We start from the raw sequence: 23,835 nt of genomic DNA, 5'->3' as shown, positions 1-23,835 counted from the left end.
CCCTCTTAATACCATGATAATTCACTTATTTTCTTGCATGAAGGGAAGGCCAAAACATTTTATGCAGATTTTCCAGATCATGAGGACACCATTCCCTTAATCCCCACAATGTGAAAGGGAAGGGATAACTGTAGTTTGAAGTTGCTATAATAAATGACCCTGGTCTAGGACAGGAGTTCTTAACTTGGGGTCCCTAAATTCATTTTTAAGATATTTGAATAGCTCAATATAATTTGTTTCCATTGTAATCCATTTCGCTTCATGCATTTAAAAAACAAAACAAACCATTCTGGAAAGAGATCCATTGGCTTCTTCAGATTGTGCCAAGGGGGTCAGTGGCCAAAAAGAAAGTTAAAAATGGTCAAAAGCTCCATGGCTATAGGAGGTTACATCTAAAACTTACATTTAAAACCCAGTGCTTTGTACTTGGGCAGCTAGGTGGCTCCACGGATGGAGTGCCAGGCCTGAAGTCAGGAAGACTCATCTTTCTGCATTCAATTCTGGCCTCAGACACCTACTAGCTGTGTGACCCTGGGTAAGTCACTTAACCCTGTTTACTTCAGTTCCTCATCTGTAAAATGAGCTGGAGAAGGAAATGGCAAACCACTGCTATATCTTTGCCAAGAAAACCCCAAATGGGGCCATGAAGCATCGACATAACTGAAAACACTGAACAACAAGCCTTGTGCATAGCAGTCACTTAATGAATGTGTCACACAAATTCATTTGAATTGTGAACTTTCCTTTAAACTTTATTGCTAATTAGAATGAAGTGTTTAATCTTCCTCTTACTTAAGAGCAGCAATACTTGCTGATCTATAATAATCACGTCAGGCACATTGCTTTGGGGTGGGAGTGGTGATAGTAAGAGTGAGTCCAGAAAACACGGTTTTTTGTGTGGTGAATTGCCTTTTGAACTCCTGCATGACTTGTCTATCTATCAGTCACTAAGCACATGGTACTTCATACTGTTGTTTTCCATACATATACATACATACATGCATTTATGTGCATCTGTAAGTATAGATACATACATCCAGCCCCTCTAAAAAAACACACACACACATACCTACGTTATAAACCCTTTCAAGGCAGAGACTTTACATCTAACCTTTTATCCCAGTACCTAGCATAACGTCCTATACTTTAGCTTGTGCTCAGAAAATATTTATAGATGATGATAATAATGATGTCATCAGAAAATTGGAAAAAGTTTTTTGATGTAGTGGGCTGAGACTGACTCAGGAAGGTCTCCTGGTAATTTATGTCTAGTACTGGAGTGAAATGAAACATTCACAGGTCATTCAACAGTGAGCCAAAGGAGCTTTACTGAGTCATTGCATAGAAAGGATACTGAACAAAGACACAGCACTCATTTTAATTAGATGTGGCCCCCTTACCTCCATGTGGAAACTTGACTGGTCCCATGGGGCAGGTTACTATGACTCATCTACCAAGTCTGAAGGGCCCAAACTCCTTAAGGGATCGTATTTTCTGCCTTAGGTGAACAGGAGCCAAGTCAGTGTGAACTGAGGCCATCAGGCAGATGAGTCAACAGCTAGGTGGCTTGCCTTTGTCCCCTGTACCAATCAAGGCTTGGAGGATGACTCCTTTGTCTTTTATGCAGAAGACTAGCTAATCTCTATGGTCATGGGGGAGACAGGAGACTTAGCATATCACATTCGATAATTGCAATTGAGAGCTGCTATTCCACATGTATGTTTCCTAGGAATTGTTTCTTTAGAAATAGGTGATACACTTAAAAAAATACCTTTGATGCAAACTTCACAAATAATGTGTAAATTACAGTGCATTTAAAAGGAGCCTCTGTCATCTCAATTGTAGGGACTTTGTTGCTTTTGGATTCCTTGAACCTTAGTACAGTGCCTGGTATAGTCTTCACCTTATAAATCCTTGCTGATTGAGTTGATTGTGAGAGCTTCTTTCATTCTTGATATATGATGGGGTTGTTCTCAAGCTTGAAAAGGTGGGGATAGGTACTGGACCTGTCATTGCACTGGTGGAAAGAACTCCTTGGTGAGTTAACTCATTCTACCTACACAGATTGGCACCTTCTCTGAAATTTGTAGTTTAAAGGAATCCTGAAATTTGCAGAGTGAGCTTAGTATATATTAAAATGAAATCCTAAAGGAAGTGGAGAATCAATATTGGAAGGTTCAACCCCTACCCAAACAAGAATCCTTGGTACAAAATACTTGACAAACCGTCATCCACTTTTTGCCCCCAGACCTTTAGCAATGGGGAACTCACTACTTCTTGAAGCATCCCGTTCCAATTTTGGAGAGCCCTTATTGTTAGAAAGTTTTTCTTATGTCAAGTCTAAATTTACTTATTTGCATCATTCTGTCAGTCAACAAATATTTAGTATGTGCTTGCTATGTACCAGGCATTATGGGCCTAGTACTTCCCACTGGGGCCAATCAGAATTTCTAATCTCTTTTACTTGTCAGTCATTTGAATATTTCAAGACAGCTAACAGCTGCTAAGTCTTCTCTTCTTTTGGAAGCTCTCCCCCTATTCTTGCTTCCCCTCCCTCCCCCAATTCCTTCCCCTGATCCTCAGATTATCCATCTCTGGACGCTACTATTTGTCAATGTCCATTCTAAAATGTAGTGCGCAGAATTAAATGTAATTCTCAAGATATGGTCATACCAGGGACTTACCACCTTCCCCAGTACTGGACACCATGCCTTTTTTTAATGTAACTCCATATTACATTAGCTTCCTTGGCTACCATATCACATTATTGGGCTTTTAGCCACCCTGGATCCACCGATCTTTGTTTTTTTAAACATGATCTACTGTCTGGCCATGACTCCTGTCTTTTACATATGCTGCTAATTTTTCTGGATTCAAGTGTAAGACTTTATATTTACCTTTATTGAATTAATAGTAGATTCAGCCCAGTATTGTTTTTGAGTCCTGAATCTGACATCTACAGTGATAGTTTTCCTTCTCAGCTTTGTGTCATCTGCAAAACTGATAAGCATGCCATCTATGCTTCTGTTGAAGTCATTGGTAACGATATTTAAATAGTTCAGTAAAGTTAAAAATTTAAACAGAGCCGCTTCTGCCCTTCTCCAAAATACTCTCCTGTAGTTAGGTATTTCAAATTGGTGTAATTTGGTGTCCCAGCAATACTAACAATATGGAAATAATATTTCAGAAAAGGTTGTTGCCAAGTTATCAGGCTCCTAGGGTTTTTGACATTTTACAGATCTGTTCAAGGAAGTAGAGAGAGTGTGTATGTGTAGTCCAGTATTTCTAGACTTGTTTTCATAAAGATGATAACCACAGTATTTGGGAAAAGAAACATGATGGGACTAAAATACCTGCTGTTTCCTGTGGTTTTTAAATTGTTAGGTCTGTGATAAGAGAAGACAGCTTCTTTCGAGAGGAAAAAGGACAGTCATGCCAAGAGTTCCTTTTATAATTGTAAACAAAATACACTGCTTATAAAACTTGATGAGTTACTTCTTATTTTCTTAAATTGCTTCCCACTTAAAGGCATTAAAATGTAGAAGGAGGCTACACAGAGAAGTATAAGTCATTTAGATCCACTTTGTATTGAATTTCTTGATTCGATCTGTGGGCAGTTTCTGTGTTATTCTGGCACATTATATTGTTTGCCAAAGGGGAAAAGTCAGTCAATCAGCTAGCATTTATTAAATGGCTACTGTGTGCCCGGCACTATGAAGACAGCTGGGGATACAAAAAAAGGCCAAAAAAAAAAAGAATAAATAGATAAATAAAATTCCTGCTCTCGAGGAGCTCACGGTAAATAAAGTAGACAACATGCAGATATTTGTGTATAAGTAAGATAGAGAACAAATTGGAGGTAGTCTCAGAGTGAAGGCACTAAAATTAAGAAGGACTGGTAATGTAGAAGGTAGTACTTTAGCTGAGACTTGGCGGGAGCCAGAGATGTCAGGAGGCAGAGATGAGAAAAGAAAGCATTCCAGGCATGGGGCATAGCCAGTGAAAACACTTAGAATCAGGAGGTAGATTGTCCGGTGCAAGGAACCTCAGAGGGGCCTGTGGTATGTTGAAGGGAGTAAGGTGTAAGAAGACTGGAAAGGTAGGAAGAGTCCAGGTTACAAAGGGCTTTAAAAGACAAATAGAGTAAAACCCAGGGTATGTCAGTCTTGTTCATTTCATATCATAGTATTGCCACAAAATTGGCAGTCAATTAAATGAGAACAAGGACCAAAATTTTTCTCCCACCCTTAACCTGAAGTTATAGAAGCTATAGAATCCCAGGACTAGAAGGCACCCCATTTGAAAGATATGGAAACTAGAGACCTGGAGTGGGTCAGCTATCTGCCCAAAACTACGTATCAAGTTCCTTGCTGACCTTGCTCTTTCTACAATACAGTCAATTGTCTTTGTGGGCTGCCTTGTGGGCTGAGAACCTAAAGAGGTACTTCTTCATAAAGCAGATTATAGATCCATTGACATATCCAAAGGTATTTTCCATGAAGATTTCTATTAGAAATGGCCACATAACTTACTTCTCATTCTTTGTTCTTTGGATGGTTAAAATCTAAGTAACAGAAGGAGTCGTTACACATTTACAAGGTTGTATATGCTCCTATAAGAGCAGGCACTGTGGATTCTTTCTTGCCTTTCTTTATATCCATAATGCTTAGCATAGTTCTAGTAAATATTAAGTGCTTAATAAATGCTTGTGGACTGACTAACTGTTGGAAATCTTTCACCTCTACTCCGATTTTTTTTTAATCATATGTTTTGTTTTTACTATGATTCTTCATGGAATCTGGGAGGGGGGAGAGAGAGAGAGAGAGCAAGAGAGCGAGAGAACTTGGTGTAGTGAATGGAATGTGAACCTGAAGATAGGAAGACCTGGGTTTGAATTTCACCTCAGATACTTTGTTGTTATGTGGACCCTATGACCAAGTCAGTTCATTTCTCTATAAGTGAATTCCCTACCTATAAAATAGGAGTTATAAAAACTGTAATATTGACCTTACAGGGTTGTTGGAAAGATCAAATTAAATAATGTTCATAAAGAGTTTTGCAAACCTTAAAGCACCATATAAAGGCCTACTTATTAATAATAATAATGATGAGTCTCCAAAATGCAGAGTTCCAAAATAGCTCCTAAAGTTGCCTGAAAGTTTGGAAAGATCTTCATTCAGTTTATATGGGTTTACTCTTCATTGAAAGTCCATTGGGGATTCCTTCATTGCTGTTTAGGGATCAATAACTCTTTGGATTCCTTCTTAAGCATTCTGATGCATACTTTTTAGTAGCTGCCCGGACAATGTGTTATTCTGTTTCTTCATTTCTCTTTCTGTCCCCCCGTAAGCCTCAATTCTCTTTTATAGACATCAGTCATGGCTAAGCACAGGGCTCAAATTGGAGGTGATAATTACCCTTGAAATTGACCCCTATTCTTTGGATGTTTTTAAACTTGGCAATACAAATATTTTTCTGGCTTCCTGCTCAGGAAAAAAAAGAGACAAGAAAAGAAAATCATAGACTTAGTAGAAACATTGAGGAGCTGGAAAGCATCCTCATATTATAGAATTAAAATTTAAGTTAGAGTAAAGATTTTTACATTGTTGTCCCCAAGGGATGGTTTTGGTTTGAAGAGGAACTCACTGAGAGAAAATTGGGTCTTGTTTTATCTTGCTTAGTTCCGGAGAATGTTTGCATTTTTCTCCATTCATATCCTAATTCTAATTTTCTTTAGGGTCAGTAGACTTTCATAATCTTGATTACAACTATTTAACTTTTTCTTTTAACCTCTAGTTATGTATTTACAAAGTCTAGCATAGGAGTGCTCAACCTTCTTATAGTAATTCACTTCATATCTTTTTAAAAATTAAATCAAATTTGTTTTTTCTTGCTCCCACTTCACCTTAACTTTGAGGGAAAAAAATAATAAAACAAAACCAAACCCTTGTAACAAGTCTGCCTCTCAAGAAAAACAAATTCTCACACTGATCATGCCCAAAAATATCTTTCCCCTTCTACACCCTAAGTCTATTTATGATCTCTCTGTCAGGAGATGGGTAACATGTTTCTTCATTGGTTCTCTGGAATCATAGTTGGTCATCACTTTGATCAGAGTTCTCAAGTCTTTCAAAGTTTTGATTCACTTCATTTAAACCATTTGTTAAGCACTTTACTTTCTCTATGCTAGGTACTGGGAATACAAAAACTTTTTTAAAAAGTCTACCTTCAAGAAACTTATCTTCCACTGGGGAATATAACACATAAACAGAATGGTCAACTTAAGGGAGTCTGAGGAGGGGGAGGGAGCTTTAGCAAAGGGAGAGACCAGGAAAGATATGTTGGGACAGCACCAGGACTGAGCCATGGGGGAAAATAAGCCAATTTGGCTGCAACATAAAGTGCATGAAGGAGAATAATGAAACGAGTCAGAAAAGGCAGGTTGGAGCCAGATTGTGAAGGGCTTTAAATACTATGCTGAGGAATTTGTATTTTATTCCAGAGAGTTTGTATGGTATCCAGTAAGCATTTTGTACTTGCTGTGTGCACAGCACAGTGCTAACCACTGGGGGTATGAATGTGAATAAGACACTGCTCCTGTCTTCTGTAAGTTGAAAACCTGACATATGAAAGAGTATATCGATGTACAGGTAATAGGAGAGAGAGAAACAGCACTGGGAGAGATCTGAACAGAGAGAGGTTACTTCCAGATAGGAGAACCAGGAAGGGCTTCATGGAGTACATGGCATTTGAGCAGGGCCTTGAAGGATAGATGGAATTTCAATAGAAAGTATTGGAGATTACTAGGGAATAGTGTCTGTCTAGGGACCTCCCTGAGATGACATATTACTAGGAATTGGAAAGAGTGGAACAACTGACTCCTGGGAGCCATGAGTCAGCCAGTTTGAAGATTATATAAAACCTTAAATGCAAAGCTAAGGAGTTTGAACTTTTATGTAGTTGACAGTGGGGAGCCATTGATGGTTTTTGAAGAGGGCAGTGACATGATCATCATATTCATATTATGACAGTGATGTGTAAGAAAGATTCGAGAGACTGGAATCAGGAAGACAAGTTAGAAAGCTATTGTGAGATCCAGGTGGGATGTCATTTAGACCCATAATTTAGTACTATGATGGTAGCAGAGAGAAGGGAAAAAGGGAAATGGATTTAAAAGATGGGTGTGTGGGGCATGTGTTGCAGAGCAGACAAAAATAACTGTTGTACCCTCTTTCCCCTGTATGCACTATTGGAATTTGAAATGGCAAAATGCAGAGAGCCACCATTCCCTCTGGCTTTATAAGCAGTGAGGCACAAGACTAGTACGTGTTTGTGGTTGCAGGGAGGGGTCTCCATTGCAAATCTGGACTTCACTGATTTGGTCAGCATGTGATGGGGTCTACCAGTCTTACTACTTTTCCACAGGGATCCATTTGAGGACTTCTGGGTGACTTCTGGGTGATTGTGATGGTGTGGCTGCTGACTTGTGATGAACATTGAAGTCAGTAGGCTGAAGAAGTCCCAAACTGTGAGGAAGTTAAGTAGGTCAGGATTTCACATATACTGGGAATGATTTCATCTTATGTTGAAAACATCTGTGCTGTACCTTGGCATATTCCTAATACAGAAAAATAAGATAGACATCAAAACACTGACTTTCCCCCCTACTCCCAGCCTAGTCTTATTTTATCAGTGACTGAGCACAAGAAGGTAGTATTCTAGATTTCTTTAATACACGAAAAGCAATTGCAAGGACCTTTTCCTTCCCCATTCCAGCCTGCCAATGGGAAGACCAGCGACCAGGCACTAGTACCTCTAGATACAGAGAACCTTGGCCTTCCTGTTCCCCTACCCAGCCCACTCTCAGCTGATTGGCTGACTCTTTTCCTCATGCCCCACCCCCAAAGCTCACCTCTCCTAGAGGCATCCCTGAGCTCAGTTCTTTCTGACCTTGCCATTTCCCCTGCTAAGTACTTCCTGACATTTCTGTCTGTCAGGATGCTAACTCTCTTTCATGTATTGTCTTTGAGAGGAGAGACTGTCTCACTTCTTTATTTATATCCCCGGCACCTAGCACAGTGCTTGGCCCATAGAAAGTACTTAATAAATGTTTCTCCATTCCATTTTAAGGGAAAGCTAAACAATATCCTTTGTAATGTGAAGCACATACCTAAGGAATTAAGGTTCTTGGGTTCTAGTCTTGGCTTTGTTAGACACTTGGCTGTGTGACCTCGGACAGGCCTATAGATCTTGTAAACTTCATTTTCTTCATCCTCAGAATAGCTGCAAAGTCTACCTTATAGGGTTGTGAGGATATGTAAAGCCTCCTGCAGATGTTAAAATGTGTATAATTGTTAGCTGTTATTTTTTTCCTTAGGAGAACATTGCCACCAGTGGTAATACCCTCCTTGATTTCTGTAAAGCCATAGTCTGACCTATAAGTGGTATTTTATTTAAGGTTTTGATAACAAAGGCATGAATTTATTTGTTTATGAAAAATAGAACTCTATTAACATGGCAATGTTAGCTGTATTGTATGTGAAGATGATATTATGTGGGACACATTTTTAAATAAATAAATTGCCTAGGTAGAGTTTAGTGCCTTTCTTGCTTATTTTCGGCTCTGAATCACAGCTTCTTCTTCCCTTGGTCTTTGATTAGAATTCTAATTCATTCTAATTCATAGAGGATTCCCTCTTAAGAGTAATTCTGTACTTAGGACTGATGTGGAGTTGGACATTTCAGCTGAGGACCAAAAGTCCTTTGCAATGATTTGTCCTTAAGTATTCTGCTGTACAGCACAAAGTACCTTTTCCAGCTTTTCATAGTCAACAACTGTAATAGAACTGAAAGAATATTTCCAGTGATTTCAGGTTTCTTTATAGCCATTGAGACAAATTCTCTCTAGTGTTTGTTATTCTCCTTCATACAATCTAAGAAGGAGAACAGAAGAACCATAAAAGGTATTCTACATTGAAAGAACAAAAGCCCCAGTGGCCCACCCTACCTGTTTTCCTCCCAATGATCAGGAGTAAACTTCTGTCATTAAAGAGAAAAACAGCTTCCTTTCCAACAGACCTTTTGGTAATATCAGCTGTGTAGGTATTAGTTCAGATTTAAATATAATGATTTCCTAGTAAAAGCTATAATTTTTAAAATTTTAAAAAATTTTGTTTTCCTGATAGAACTTATACAGCTCTTACCATAAGACATTTAAACAAAATATAAACATGGTTTTCTGAACACATTTAAAGTAGTTTCTTCATAACTAGAAGATCTTTAAATCAAATTGAACTAAGTCTGTAGTGAATTCCACTATCTTGCTAAAGCCTAAAATGGCCTCACTTTTTTCAGCTGAGAAATAACTTAACCAAATTAAAAATTAGGAGGCCAATTTGAACTGAAACTGAATTTATTTTTAACTTTTAAAAATAAAGACATATAACAAAAATAGTTTTATATATATGTATGTGTATATATATATATATATTGTGTGTATGTGTATATATAAATATCTATAAACAAATAAATACATACATACACACACACACACCCCTCATATGTTCCATTAGCTTCATTGTTGGCTTTTGTATAGTTATAGACAGCCAGGTCATACAGTGGATAGAGCACAGGACCCAGAGTCAGAAAGACTTGGGTTGAAGTCTAGCTGTACTCACTAGTTGTCACCTAACTTTTGTTTGCCTCAGTTTATTCAGTTGTAAAAAGAGGCTAATAATAGCATCTACCTCCCAAGACTGTTGTGAGGATCAATAGTACAACTAGAGATAGTTGTAAAGTGCTTATGGCACGTAGTAGGTGCTTGATAAATACTTGTTTCTTGGCTTCTGTCATAGTACATCTGTATGCTACTTTGTTTCTGCTTTATAAGCTTTACATTATTTTGTATGTCTTAATGAAATTCTTTATTTCATATTCATCCTTTTGAATAGATCAATGATGTTCCATTACAATTATGTATAGTAGTTTGTTTCACCAACCCTCACTCTTTGCACAAAGAGCTTTTTTTGTCCTAAATTTTTTTTGTTGTTATTACATTTCTTTTAATGTCCTTTTATATCCAGTAATAGGATATAATATCTTACATATCCTAATATAGGATATAATATCCTTTAAATAATGTCTTACATATCCTAATATAGGATACAATATCCTTTATATAATGTCTGTAGTAGGGTCCTTCATAGGTCTCTGCTGAACCCACTGTCCTGTAAGGTACCTTGTCAGCTTTTAGATATACCTGATTGTTTGGAAGTTTTCCTTATATCAAGCCTAACTTTGCTTCCCTTCAATTCGTACTCATTACACTTAAATAGTTTATAGGAATTTTCCTAAAATTTTGTTTAACAATTTTATTAATGACTTCAGGAAAACCATGAATATCATCATCATATTTGCAGCTGAAAGAGATTTGAGAGAGATAGCCAGGGCACTAAACTGCAGAGTCAGGATTTAAAATGATCTTCGACAGACTAGAACTCAAAACTGAATCGAAGGTGATGAAATTTAATAGGGATAAATGTAAAATCTTGCATTTGGGGTAAAAAACTGAGCTCTATCAAGGACAAAGTGGGAGAAGCACAGCTCTTAAGAGTCCTTCTGTAAAAGATCTGAAGGTTTTAATGAACTGCATATTCATTATGACTTAACAGAGCAACATAGCTGCATTAAACTACGTTGAGAGGATCAGGCTGTGCAAGGCTTGGGATGCAGTAATTCCTTGGTAATGTTCAGACCGCATTGTGTTACTGACAAAATTCTAGGAAGGAAATTGATGATCTAGAGATCATGCCATATATGGATCATCTGAGACAGCTAAGGATCCTTATTGTCAAGAAGAGAAGATTGGAGGGTGAGGTGGAAAACAGGGGGCATGATAACCATCTTTAAGTATTTGAAGGGTGGTGCTGTAGATGAAGAGTTATGCTTGTTCTTTTGAGTCCACTAGACCAGAACTAGGTAGGTGCAATGAGTAGAAATTGAGGAAAAGTAAATTTAGCTTTGATATAAGGAAAACTTAGGCATGTCCAAAAGCTGAAGAGGGGAGAGCGGGGGAGAGGGTACCTTAACTCCTTCAGTGGAGTTCTTGAGGCAAAGAATGGATGACTGTTTGTTATACTAGGCACCCTCCAAAGTCCCTGCTTAGTGGGATTGAGACCACTTACCCAAATAAAAACTCAGAGGTATCTCCAGGTAGAGAACAGAACGTTTTATCTTAGCAAGTCTTACTGAGAGTTGGGCGTCTCCTACCCAGGGCAGACTGGAGTAGTGAGGCCCAGCACAGACAATAGCAAGCAGTATATATAGTCTTAGACAAACCACTCCAAAAAGCCCCCCTCCCCACCTGTTTGTCTCAATCTCTTTATCCTCATTGGCTGAGGCAAGAGCCCTCACAGTCTATATTTAGAACCCAAGAGATACATTTTACTCAAAACTAGCTTAGGAGCTAGAGGATTGCCTTATTTGGTAAAGTTAAGGCACAAAACAACAGAGGGGTGGTTACAAAACAAGGCGGGGGTGTGGGCAGCTGGTGCACAACCCCCTTCCCCAAAAACGAAAGTGAAACTTCGGCCCAGCTCATGTTGAAGCCTCAGAACATTTTGGAGCATAGCTTACATTTCACATGAGAAACTTTCACTTGTCCCATACAGTTCCCCCCTCTCATTTCTTAGCTGAAAGTTTCTCACACCAAAACTGGTAAGTTTCTTCAGTTTCCCTGTTTGCTATTTCATCAAAATTGGGCCCTCCTTCTTCCTGATTGACTGTCATCCACCCTTGATTCTTAGCATCATTAGTCTAATAGACTCACTGACAGGTTCTTTTAATGTAATCATTCTAGAGAGGATCTTTTGCACAGTAGTAGTAATTAATTGCACCATGCAAGGGACACACAGTGGGAGTTGTGTGACTCCACTTATTGCTATTAACACAAACATAATACCTGCTTCCACCAAGATCCCCTAAACCAGGACCACCAGGGAGTATTAAATGAAGAGGACCAGGTCTGAACTAAAACATGGGCCATCTTTCGAATTTCCTTATTAATATCTCTAATGGTTTGTCCCACATCATCTGTTTTCATCTAACAAGTGGACAGGTTCAGTTTTCTGCAGACACCTCCTTCCTTAGCTAAGAGATAATCCAAGACTAACCTGTGTTGTAAGATAGCCTCCCTGCTTTGGTCTACAAAAACAGACAAGAGGTCAGTGGCCATAGCAGTTTGATTAGTAATAATTTCCACCACCGCTTGGAGTCTAATTATTCTGTTAAGTGTATATATATATATATATATATATATATATATATATATATATATATCGGGGTCCGATATCCCCAGCTCCCATCTTGTGCCCAAGTAGCAGGTCCATATTCCTTTATGATCCTTTCAGGGAGCCAAGTATCTCCCCATCTATTTGCATTTCCCATGCTGGCAATAGAGGTATCAATGGCTCACTTGTTCTTTTTAAATCAGCATATACTTTTACCCCCATATGTTTGCCTCCTTGTCCCAGGAGGAAGAAGAATTTAGGTCGAATTAGTTGCATCTGGGGAGACATACCAGGAGTAGGACAATAATTCCTCTCAAATTTTACAGTCTAAGAATTTTAGAAACACAATACAATTTAGAAACAGTAACTTTTGTAATATAAACTATAAACTGCTGACATCAATTGCATCTTCATATCATCACATATAGAAATCATCATTCTTATGATATCTTTAACACTTGGCACTCTTGGTACCTTTCATAGTCACATTAAATAATTCAAATTCTTCTCCGCTCTTTTTCTTCTCTCTCTAACCATCACCCCTTTAAGTAAATATGGCATTAATCTAAACATTGACAAATTAAAAGAGCAGCTCCTTCATAAATGCAGATACAGAGACCCAAAAGAAAACAACAATGCAGTTGTCCCTTTAAGAATAAAAAAGTCTTTTCTTATACAGTTATCTGGCAGGGAACACCATCAATGAAGTCCTCTTGTCCTTGGTATTTGCTCCAGCCATCTCCAGCCCAGCATCTCAGCATCTTCCTCTTCTTATCTTCTTGTAGGAACCAGCTTTCTGTCCATTCTCCTATAAAAGGGACCTTAGCACAATTTAAAATTACCATTTCTAATCATTTTACAGACTCAAAATTGGAACCATGGCCAATTGTCATGTTTAAGAAATTCACATCAGAACCCAGTGTCTTATACTTTACATTAATCCATTATTAATTTCCTCACCAGGGGGATGAGACTTCACTGTAGAATTAATCACAGGCTCCAGTACATACATATCAATTTTTAACACAATATATATAAAATCTTAAAATTTTAGTCATGCCCTGTTTCTTTGATGGCATTTCCACAAGCCATTCTTCTTTTAACATTATTAATCAATGGTGACAAAACTTTAGACGAGTATGATATTATCCAAATAACAAAATAACATTCTCAAAAGCTCCTGATTATCTCCATACCATTACCAAGAATTAAAAGACCCTAACTCATACAGGAACACTAGTCCCAGTTCTATAATAACCTAAGATGTTCCATAATCAATTATTTTAGTAAATTTGTTAAATCTTCTGATTATAGAAATTTGCTATAGAAGGAAAAAGAGCAGGGACATGTGACGTATCACGTATGACAGGATAAAACATCCTTAGCTTTGTTTAAATTCAGATGGAGTCACAGTTCTCCAATCATGCAGTATCTGTTCCATCTCATAGCCAGACTCAGAAATAGTCAGGTGGGAAACATTCCTTTCCAAAGGAACACAGTGGGGAAACTGAGCCGGGAGGATCCCATCCTAGCTTGAGGCTAAGATTGTCCCCTCATCTTTTTTTCCCCAAATAAATCACATTTCCTCTAAACAGACCTCCACCTGTTCTTGTGGCATTTCTCTCAGATACTGATTTAATGCAGACAATTATACCCAAATTCAAACTCAAAACAAAATTAGTTATAGTCCCAAAAGCCTTTTTCCTCAAACAGCAAATCTCACTAATCACAACTTAAAGCCAGATGTAGTTACTTTTACCCTCATGGAGTTGCAATAACCAATATAGATTTACCAGGACTCACATAGGAGATCTCACTTTATATCTTTCCTTCTCAAATTTAAATTTGCCCTGGTATAAAAAGCCAATCATCAAAAATCATTTCTATCTACTGTACATAAACTTGCAACTTCCCAGCAAACTAAGTTCATTGTCTAGGAACTGTATAATCCTAATAAGTTCTCTTCTCAGGGCAGATAACTTTGCCCCCTTTCCTCCCAGATTCCTCAAAAATATGTACTACTCCCCAGGCATACTTTGAATCAGTGTAAACGTTGCCCTCTTTCCCCATTAATAATTTTAATGTCCACAGTTTAAGGCATATAGTTCACATATTTAGGCAGACCAATTTTTTGGTAAGGCTCGTACCTGATGGGGAACGCTCACTATCAAGCTTCCCCCAAAGGTCAGCTTTCTACTCTCCTCCACTAGTATAGCAGTAGCCGCTACTGCTTGAGTACAGGTCGGCCATCCTCTAGCCACAGAATCCAAGATTTTTGATAAGAAAGCCACAGGTCTTTTCTGCCTTCTCCTTATTTGGGTCAAGACCCCTAGTGCTACCCCTCTGTCCACATTCACAAGTAAGTGAAAGGGCTTCTCCAGTGAGGGGAGTGTCAAAACAGGAGGGGAGGTGAGGACCTCCTTTAACTTCTTAAATCCCCCCTCTCCTTCAGGGCCCCATCTAATTTGTTCTGGTTCTTCTTCAATAAGTGTTGGTACAAGGGTTTTGTGAGGGACACATACGAATCAATCCAATTTCTACAGTATCCTACTACCCCCAGGAACTTTGAATTCCCTTTTAGTTTTTTGGAGGGGAGTTTGTAGGATTCCTGCCACCCGCTCTGGGTCCAGCTTCTTCTGCCCCTCACTTATTAAATGTCCCAGATATTTCACCTCTCATTCCATGAATTGTAATTTATGTTTGGAAATCCTCAAACCTTCTGATCCCAAATAGTTTATCAACTTGATTGAAGCCTCACTGGTTTCTATTCTCTTTTTACCTGTCCCCAGCAAATCATCTACATATTGTAATACCTGTGTCCCAAGGGGAGCTCTAAACCCTTTCAGGATTCTCTCAAGGACTTGTCCAAACAAATTGGTGATTCGTATACCCCTGGGGCAGGACACCACCTATACTGCTGCTTCCTCCCAGTCTCAGGATCCTCCCACTCGAAGGCAAAGATATCCCTACTACTAGGATCTAAGGGACAGGCCCAGAATGCATCTTTTAAATCAATTACACTGAACCACCTACTATCTTCATTTATTCTTCCCAAAATCATGTAGGGTCAGGGACCACTGGGTGGGATGGTAATACAACTTGTTAACTTCCTTTAAATCTTGGACTAGTCTATATATACCATCCCTTTCTGGACTGGCAAGATGGGGTATCGAAGGGGAAATACAGGGTTCAAGAAGTCCCCCTTCCAATAGCCCCTGAATCACCGGTCTGAGTCCTCTCTTCCCTCTGAGATACGGGATATTGTTTTACTCTCACTGTATGGGTTCCCTCAATTTGATCTTAAGAGGGTTATGTTAACCCTCCCCCTGTTGGTTTCCAGGGACCTTGGCAAGTTTCCAACATAAGGAGTAATTGCCTTGTGCCCCTTCTTTTCACACACAAATAATCAATTAACAATTCTAGATTTTAGCATTAAAACAGTAAACACAAAATTTGGGAGTTTTATGCTTTCTTCAATTACAATACTTAAAAAGGAAAGTTACAAAACAAGATCATATAGAATGCCCCAACAGGCAGATTCATTCCTTTTTCTCTTTTCCCTGAAGGCAATTAATTTAACATTCCAGATTATGCAAGAAATTGCCCTTCCAGCAACATAACTAATACAATTGAAAACAGACTCAATAAAAAAATCTTTCTTTCTTTCTGGACCCCTTCATCAGATTCAACAGTCTCCTGGGGCCACATAGTTAATACATTTCTTAATGCCAGATAACAATAGGTGCTCTCAAAATTATACAAATACACATTTCTAAGCCCTTTATAAAGGGATATTATCCACATTCATGTCCACGTTTTCTTGTAAAAGTGTTACAAACAGTTTAGAATCACCTGTTATAATCCGGTCAGTTTAAAAATGTACTGGACCAGTATTCTGAGTACTTCTTTTTGCTTTCCCACAATAACCAATCTCTTTACCATAGTCAGTATCCATATTAGATCTAATAGAGCCCACCCATGGATCTAGCCTGAAAGGTGGTTGGACATAATTCCTTCCATCTCTCCATAACTTTATCTATTGGTTTTTAAATTAGGCAAAAAAAAAAGTTTTACTTTTCCATCTTTCTCCTTTAAACAGACCACTTCCTCATACCTTCTCAACTCATTTAAACCATCTAAAACTATTCAGCTTTCTTTTTGTAAATCTGAAGGGAGATAATTGAATAGGGCTCTCCCTCCCTCTCTCTTTCCAAACTGATTGTGTTCCAGTACACAAAAACTTCTCTCTTTTATGAGAGGCAGAAAAGATTAAGTGCTACCTCTCTCTCTCTCTGATCTGAAGGGAAAAGATTCCCTTTTTCTCTCTTTGTCTCCACACTCAAATTTGGCCAGAATTAGAATGTAGGCAGAGAGAGAAATTATTATATTTTTTTTTCCCAAAGGTTTCAAAACTTTCTTACTTTCAAAACCCTCTATTCACACTGTGCAAATAAATTACACCTTCCTTAAGCTTTCTACACATACTCCCTCTCCTACAAGCTTAAACTTTCTTGCTTTTCTAACGGACTTTGATTAAGTCCCCTTTAAAACTGCACATATCTTACTTCTTTCTAATTCTGACCTGACATTTCAAAAATCCTTCTCAACTTGCTTTTTACCAATCATATAACCTAAATAATAAAGTATTTTTCTCTCTTTCTCTCTTCCATCCAGCCCCACCCCTCTGAGGCTGCTGTTATCAGTGAGTGAGAGGGGAGAGAAAGAAAGCTGCACTCCAGAGTCCAGCTGCAGCACTCAGAATGCTTTTTTTTGCCAAATCTTTTGCTATCAAACACTGTTAGCACTCATTCACACCACGCACAGACACAAGCACAAAAAAGAAAATAGACATACAACAACCCTCCACCCTGTAGAATCCTCAAATCATCAGACCATATCCAATCATTTTCCTTTTATCTTTTCCTCTGTATCTTGGTAGTCCATTCCAGTTCTGCAATCGATTGCCTAAAGGACTGTCTTTAGGTACCTCACATTTGCACTCCCACTGCACAGATTTAGATTGCCCCTTTCCTATTCTTAGGGAACCCCTAGGCCCTCACCTAGGGCATTTACGGGAGCCATCAATGAACTCCCTGAGTCTAAAGACAGACTCAGCCAAATTACTGAGGAGGGTCGCCCACTCCTCACCAGTCCCCTGTGAGGCTTTCTCAGTGGCGTCCTTCTGATGAGGTATCTATTCCGCAATTTGACCAGGCCTGGACTCTGCCCAAACGAGAGTCCATCCTAAGGGGCCCTCACCCCATGCCAATTACCTCCAGACCCCTGAGTGCTTATCTCTGGGTTGCACATATACAACTTACATGACTGCTCTTAGCCACCAGCCAGCCAGAGTTTCTCAGTTTTGTCCCTAATCATCGGAGCCCTAACAAATCTGTTTCTCTGAGTCCCTCTCTTTGGGTGTATTTCAATGACTGGGTGGTAACCTCCCTCCAGGGCTCAAGACCTCCAAGAAATCTCGGATGCACGCTTGGTCTTGATCTTGGCAAGGGAAGCCCCCTTCCTAATCAAAGAAAATCCTGGGATGAGCCCCCACGAGAGTGGGATTGAGATCACTTACCCAAATAAAAACTCAGAGGTATCTCCAGGTAGAGAACAGAAGGTTTTATTCTAGCAAGTGTCACTGAGAGTTGGGTGTCTCCTACCCAGGGCAGACTGGAGTAGTGAGGCCCAGCACAAACAATAGCAAAGCAGTGTATATAGTCTTAGACAGACCACTCCAAAAAGCCCCCCTCCCCACCTGTTTGTCTCAATCTCTTTATCCTCATTGGCTGAGGCAAGAGACCTCACAGTCTATATTTAGAACCCAAGAGATACATTTTACTCAAAACTAGCTTAGGAGCTAGAGGATTGCCTTATTTGGTAAAGTTAAGGCACAAAGCAACAGAGGGGTGGTTACAAAACAAGGGGGAGTGTGGGCAGCTGGTGCACAACCCCCTTCCCCAAAAACAAAAGTGAAACTTAGGCCCAGCTCATGCTGAAGCCTCAGAACATTTTGGAGCATAGCTTACATTTCACATGAGAAACTTTCACTTGTCCCATACACTTCTAACTTTGAGACTCTATGATATAAAATAGCTATGAATTTTTTAAAAAAAGTAATTTGACAGTGACTTCTGAATTACAAACTTATATACCATATAAACTTCCAGTAATTTTCTTTTTTTAAAATTTATTTAAAATTTATTTTATTTTTTTAGGCAATTGGGGTTAAGTGACTTGCCCAGGGTCACACAGCTAGTAAGTGTCAAGTGTTTGGTCTGAGGCTGGATTTGAACTCATGTACTCCTGATGTCAGGGCTGGTGCTTTATCCACTGTGCCACCTAGCTGCCCCAGCTTCCAGTAATTTTCCAACTTACTCTCTACTCCCACCATCCTGGATCCCAGGTTGCTATCATAGATAGGTAGATATCTCTGTATATTTGAGTGTGCCTAATGAGTTTCAAACTCATAAACAAATGACTTTTGAAATACTCGGTGTTTTAGATTACGTGAGCTTTTATCAACACTTGTCAGTAAGTCTAACATAATCCTAACTTACCGAATTCATTTTGCATAGAGTTTTGACTCATTTTATTGTACTTGAATCTATAAATCTTTATTATGTAGAACTAGCTTTTATTTTTAGTTAGGGTGATAAAAAAAAGCTCTAACGGCTTAAAACTGCTATAAGGCTTTTGGAACACCTTTTATGTTAAATTCAACATGTAACTTTCAAAATTGTCTTATGTGACTGAGTCCTTGTGGGATTGTTGCTATTCTCTTTTGTGCATTTAAAAAATATTTCAGTCTCCCTCTTTTTCTTTTCTTAATCTTTCTTTTCTTTTTGTCTTCCCTATTTTCTTCTTTTTTTCTTCTACTTTTTCTTCTTTTTTTTCTTCCCACTTTTCCTTCTACTCTCCAACCGAAAACCAAAATCAAAACAAAGCAAAGCAAAAACAAACTAAATAAAACTATTCTTGTAACAAATATTCATAGTCAAGCAAAAAAAAAAAGAATCTTAGTTTCCTACATATCTGATAATGTATATCTTATTCTGAATCTTGAATTTTTTACTCATTTTAACTAACAAATATAACATCGTGTATATTTATATAGGTATATATGTTCTTATATTTATATATATCCCTTTCTTTATTTCACCTTCCACAGAATCAAAGCTTTTCGAACACTGCAGGAAGCTCTTAAATGTAATTATGAACATTGGCAGATCTGGGAAAACTATATTCTCACCAGCACTGATGTCGGTGAGTTTTCAGAAGCCATTAAAGCTTATCATCGACTCATGGATTTACGAGATAAATACAAAGATGTTCAGGTAAGAGATAGATTGTCTTATTCAATTCTGCAGTTGAAATTGATCCTTAAATATACAATATGATGTAATATAATAAAAAATATAATACCTAACATAATGTAATGGAATATAACATAATTTAATATGCTATAATATAATTGACAAACTGTAATGTAGTAATATAAAATTCTTTCAAATTTGATTTAAATGAAAATTGTTATATTTCACAAGAGAAAAGTAAAACATAATTCTTCATAAGGAAATATCCTCCAAATTAGGAAGCTTGGTTCTCTTTTCCCTAGTACTATAATGCCAGATATTTTAGAGCAATAATAAATCAGGAATTTTATCTCTATTTTGTACAAGCCTCTGAATCAGTGGCTTGAAAATTGATATTAAGATATTTTAAAGCAATAGTAAATCAGGAATTTTATCTCTATTTTGTACAAGCCTCTGAATCAGTGGCTTGAAAATTGATATGCATTTAGTCATGATACAGAACCTACACAGAATGGTATTCCTGGTGCTATTACATTGGAGATCTCTAACTGGATTATTGGAGGAGAATCTGTAATTGAACAAAAAGAATGCTGAACTGAAGTCAGGAGACCTGAGCACAAATCTGAGCTCTCTGGAAATTTCTGACTGTGTGGCCATACATAAGTCACTTCTTTATCACTCTAACTCTTAGTTTCTAAATCTGTAAAATCAGAATAATAATATTTGCATTACCATGGGACAGCTAGGTGGTTCAGTGGATAGAATGCTGGGCATAGAATCCGAAAGACTCATCTTCCCAAGTTCAAATCTGGCGTCAAACACTTACAAACCGTGTGACTCGGGGCAAGTCACTTAACCCCATTTGTTTCATTATTATCTATAAAATGAGCTGGAGAAGGAAAGCCCAAACTACTCCAACATCTTTGCCAAGAAAACCCAAAATGGGGTTACAAAGAGTTGAACATGACTGAAATAACTGAACAATAGCATTGCTTACCTTCCATGTTTGTTGTGAGAAAAACCCTAAAGAAATATCAAATGTTTTTGTGAATTATTGTCATAACTGAACTGAGTCATAGAATGATAGTGCTCAATTACCTGAGAGACAATGATGTCAAATTCCTTCATTTTACGCTGAGGAGACTGAAATCCAGTGATGAAGTGATTTGGCTAAGGTCACATAGCTAGTAAGTGACAGAGCCAAGACTAGAGACAACAATTCTTGATTTATATTCCATTTCTGTAAAAATAATTTTTTTGAATTATACTCCTAGTCAGTTGAGTAGCATCTGGAATATCCTTTGAAATTTTCTTCTCTTTTATGTGCCAATCTCCATTGGTAGAGGGTATGTCCTGAGACCTTTTTATACCAGTGAAATCATAGGTCAGGTACAAACAAAGGTACCATCTGGGGATGTTGTTTACAATTTGAATTGATCACTTTGTTAGGTTATCTATACAAGTTGAAAAGTTCTGTTTAATGTGGGTATTTAAAGGTTAGGAATTAACTAATAATTCATGCACTTGTTTAGAAAAAAAATTTCTTTTTGTTAATCAACATTGTATTGAAGTATTTTTTTCACTTGTAACTAATGAATTTGTCAATTTCATGTATTTAAAAAAGGATAAACTCAGAAATATAGAAGGCGCGTGAATTAAAAAAACAGAAATCTCTACATTGTTATTTGTGATATCTCTTTTCCTAAATTGCTTATGTGGACTTCTGTTATCACTAAAGTTGAGCTTAACTTGACTTGTCTCATAACTGTGATTGTGACATACTCATAATTTGTCCTTTAAGGCTAGTAGCTACAGCTGTAATAGATGGAACTGCTTTGGCTTTTAGAAGTTTCAAGGCTTCCTTTAAGATCTGTGGTTCTTTTGGAATTGTCCACTTACTGTTAGAGATGGCAATTAACACTACCCCCTGTAGTCATCTGTTGCTGAGTCACACCCTCTTAAGGAGAATCCATTATCAGATAGAAATGTGATGCTTGGCCTGCTCTCTCTGCTGAAGTCAGAATCTCTGTATTCTGCAAAGTCAGCTGAGGGCAGCCTCTCCTGTCTTTTAACCTTATTTCCTGCCTGGGAGGAACAGAAAATAGGAATCTTCTGGGCCTCTCTGTGCGATGTTTCTCTATGCTGCCTTGGAAACTGCTTCCCCATATGGAGACCAATTAGTTTAACCAGACCAGAGTGATTATGTCAGTTTGTTGGTCTTTACTCATTGACATAAGTTTGGGTTTTCTGCTCCTTCTGCCTCTTAGGCAATTTTCATATACATTAGTCCCCCCTAGATTTTCCTGGGGATTACTAATGATTAGCCAAACTGGCTTTCTGACCCTGTAGGGAATCCTGTTGCAGGATCACTTGAACTTCTACCTATCAAGTGCATAACATTTTGGGAGATAATTTGTTTGCAAAGAACGTAAAAGCCTGGGTCTGGGGCTCCTGTTCTCAACAATAAAATAATCTGTGTAATTATGGTGGCTACAAGTCAAGAGCAGGTATATATTTTTTTATTTCTTATTTATGTTTAGCATTCATTTAAAAATTTTGAGTTCCAAATTTTCACTCCTTCCTGCCCCTTCCCCACTCATTGAGAAGACAAGCTATATGGTATACATGTGAAGTCATGCAAAACATTTCCATATTAGCTATGTTGTCACCCCCCCCCCCAAATAAAACAAAACAAAAGCAAGAAACATAAAGTGAAAAAGAGTATTCTTCAGTCTGCACTCAGAGGTCATCAGCACCCTCTCTGGAGGTGGACGGAATTTTTCATCACTGATCCTTTGGAATTGTCTTAGATCATTGTGTCTTGGATCATTGTATTGATCAGAGTAGCTCCAGGTTGATCATCATTACAGTATTACTGTTGTGTACAATGTTCTTCGGTTCTGCTCATTTTACTTTGTATTAATTCATATAAGACTTCCAAGGTTTTTCTGAAACCATCCTCCTCCTCATTTCTTATAGCATAATAGTATTCCATCACAATCATGTGCCACCACTTGTTTAGCCATTCCCCAACTGATGGGCATGCCCTCAATTTCCAATTTTTTTGCCACCACAAAAAAGATGCTATAAATATTTTTGTGTATATATAGGTCCTTTCCCCCTTTCTTTGATCTCTTTGAGATACAGACCTAGTAGTGATATTGCTGGATTAAAGGGTGTGCACAGTTTTATAGCCCTTTGGGCATAGTTCCAAATTGTTCTTCAGAATGGTTGGATCAGTTTGCAACTCTACCAACATTGCCTTAGTGTACCTGTTTTTCTGTATCCTCCCTCCCCCAAAATTTATCATTTTCTTTTTCTGTCAAGTTAGCCAATCTTGAGACTTTTTCTTTTCTTTTTTAAGCAGTGGGGTTAAGTGACTTAAGTGTCAAGTGTTTGGTCTGAGACCACATTTGAATTCAGGTGCTCTATCCACTGCACCACCTAGCTGCCCCCAAGTCAGCCAATCTGATAGTTATAAGGTGGAATCTCAGAGTTGTTTTAATTTGCATTTCTCTAATCTGTGGTGATTTAGAGCATTTTTCATGTGACTATTGATAGTTTTGATTTCTTCTTCTGAATACTGCCTGTTCATGTCTTTTGACTATTTATCAATTGGAGAATGGCTCATATTTTTAAAATCTGGCTCAGTTCCCTATATGTTTGAGAAATGAGGTTTTTATCTGAGAAACTTGCTGTAAAAGTCAGAAGGGAAAACGTTTCCATGAATGGGGGGAGGGGCGTGCAGTGCAGCTTGTGAAAAAGGAGAAGAGAGAGAGAGCAAAAGAGAGGAAGAGTAGGAGAGGAAGAGAGGAGAGAGAAGCAAAGTATTTATTGAGAACTCATCATGTCCTAAGCACTGTGCTAAGTCCTGAACACATAATATAAGCAAACAAGACAGTTCCTACCCTCAGAACTTACTTCTAATGAGGGAAGAAAATATATGAAGGGAAGCTGGAAAAGGAGGGACCTTTAAGTGGTAAAGGCTGATGATAAGAAAGGTAGAATAATTTATAATGATCACATCACCTTTTCCGTCATGTAAGATAGACAGACTTTTCCATCTCTCTGTGATACGTTTTCTTTCAGTTATTCATTCCCACCTAGCACCTCCTTCTCCCTTGTACCTCTTGAGCTCATTGGCATTGCCCTGACAGATATGAATTTGTTGAATTTAAATTTAGCCTGTATCTCTCTATAGCAGAACATCTTGGATATCTTACAAGTTGCGA

General features: G+C 38.1%; 1 protein-coding gene across 2 annotated transcripts in view; it reads left to right on the top strand.

Annotated features, from left to right (window-relative positions):
* The window catches only part of TTC27 (tetratricopeptide repeat domain 27), a 246,620-nt gene that overhangs the window by 195,121 nt on the left and 27,664 nt on the right, over positions 1-23,835 (top strand). For both annotated transcript variants that reach the window (XM_020972342.2, XM_020972341.2), the window contains exon 16: positions 19,459-19,624. In XM_020972342.2, coding sequence (XP_020828001.1) covers positions 19,459-19,624 — 166 coding nt within the window. The remainder of the gene's footprint in view (positions 1-19,458; positions 19,625-23,835) is intronic.

Source organism: Phascolarctos cinereus, unplaced genomic scaffold (assembly GCF_003287225.1).
Source record: "Phascolarctos cinereus isolate Bilbo 61053 unplaced genomic scaffold, phaCin_HiC Scaffold_2;HRSCAF=192, whole genome shotgun sequence".
In the NCBI taxonomy this organism is placed as follows: domain Eukaryota; kingdom Metazoa; phylum Chordata; class Mammalia; order Diprotodontia; family Phascolarctidae; genus Phascolarctos; species Phascolarctos cinereus.
This window is presented reverse-complemented; position numbering and strand designations above follow the sequence as displayed.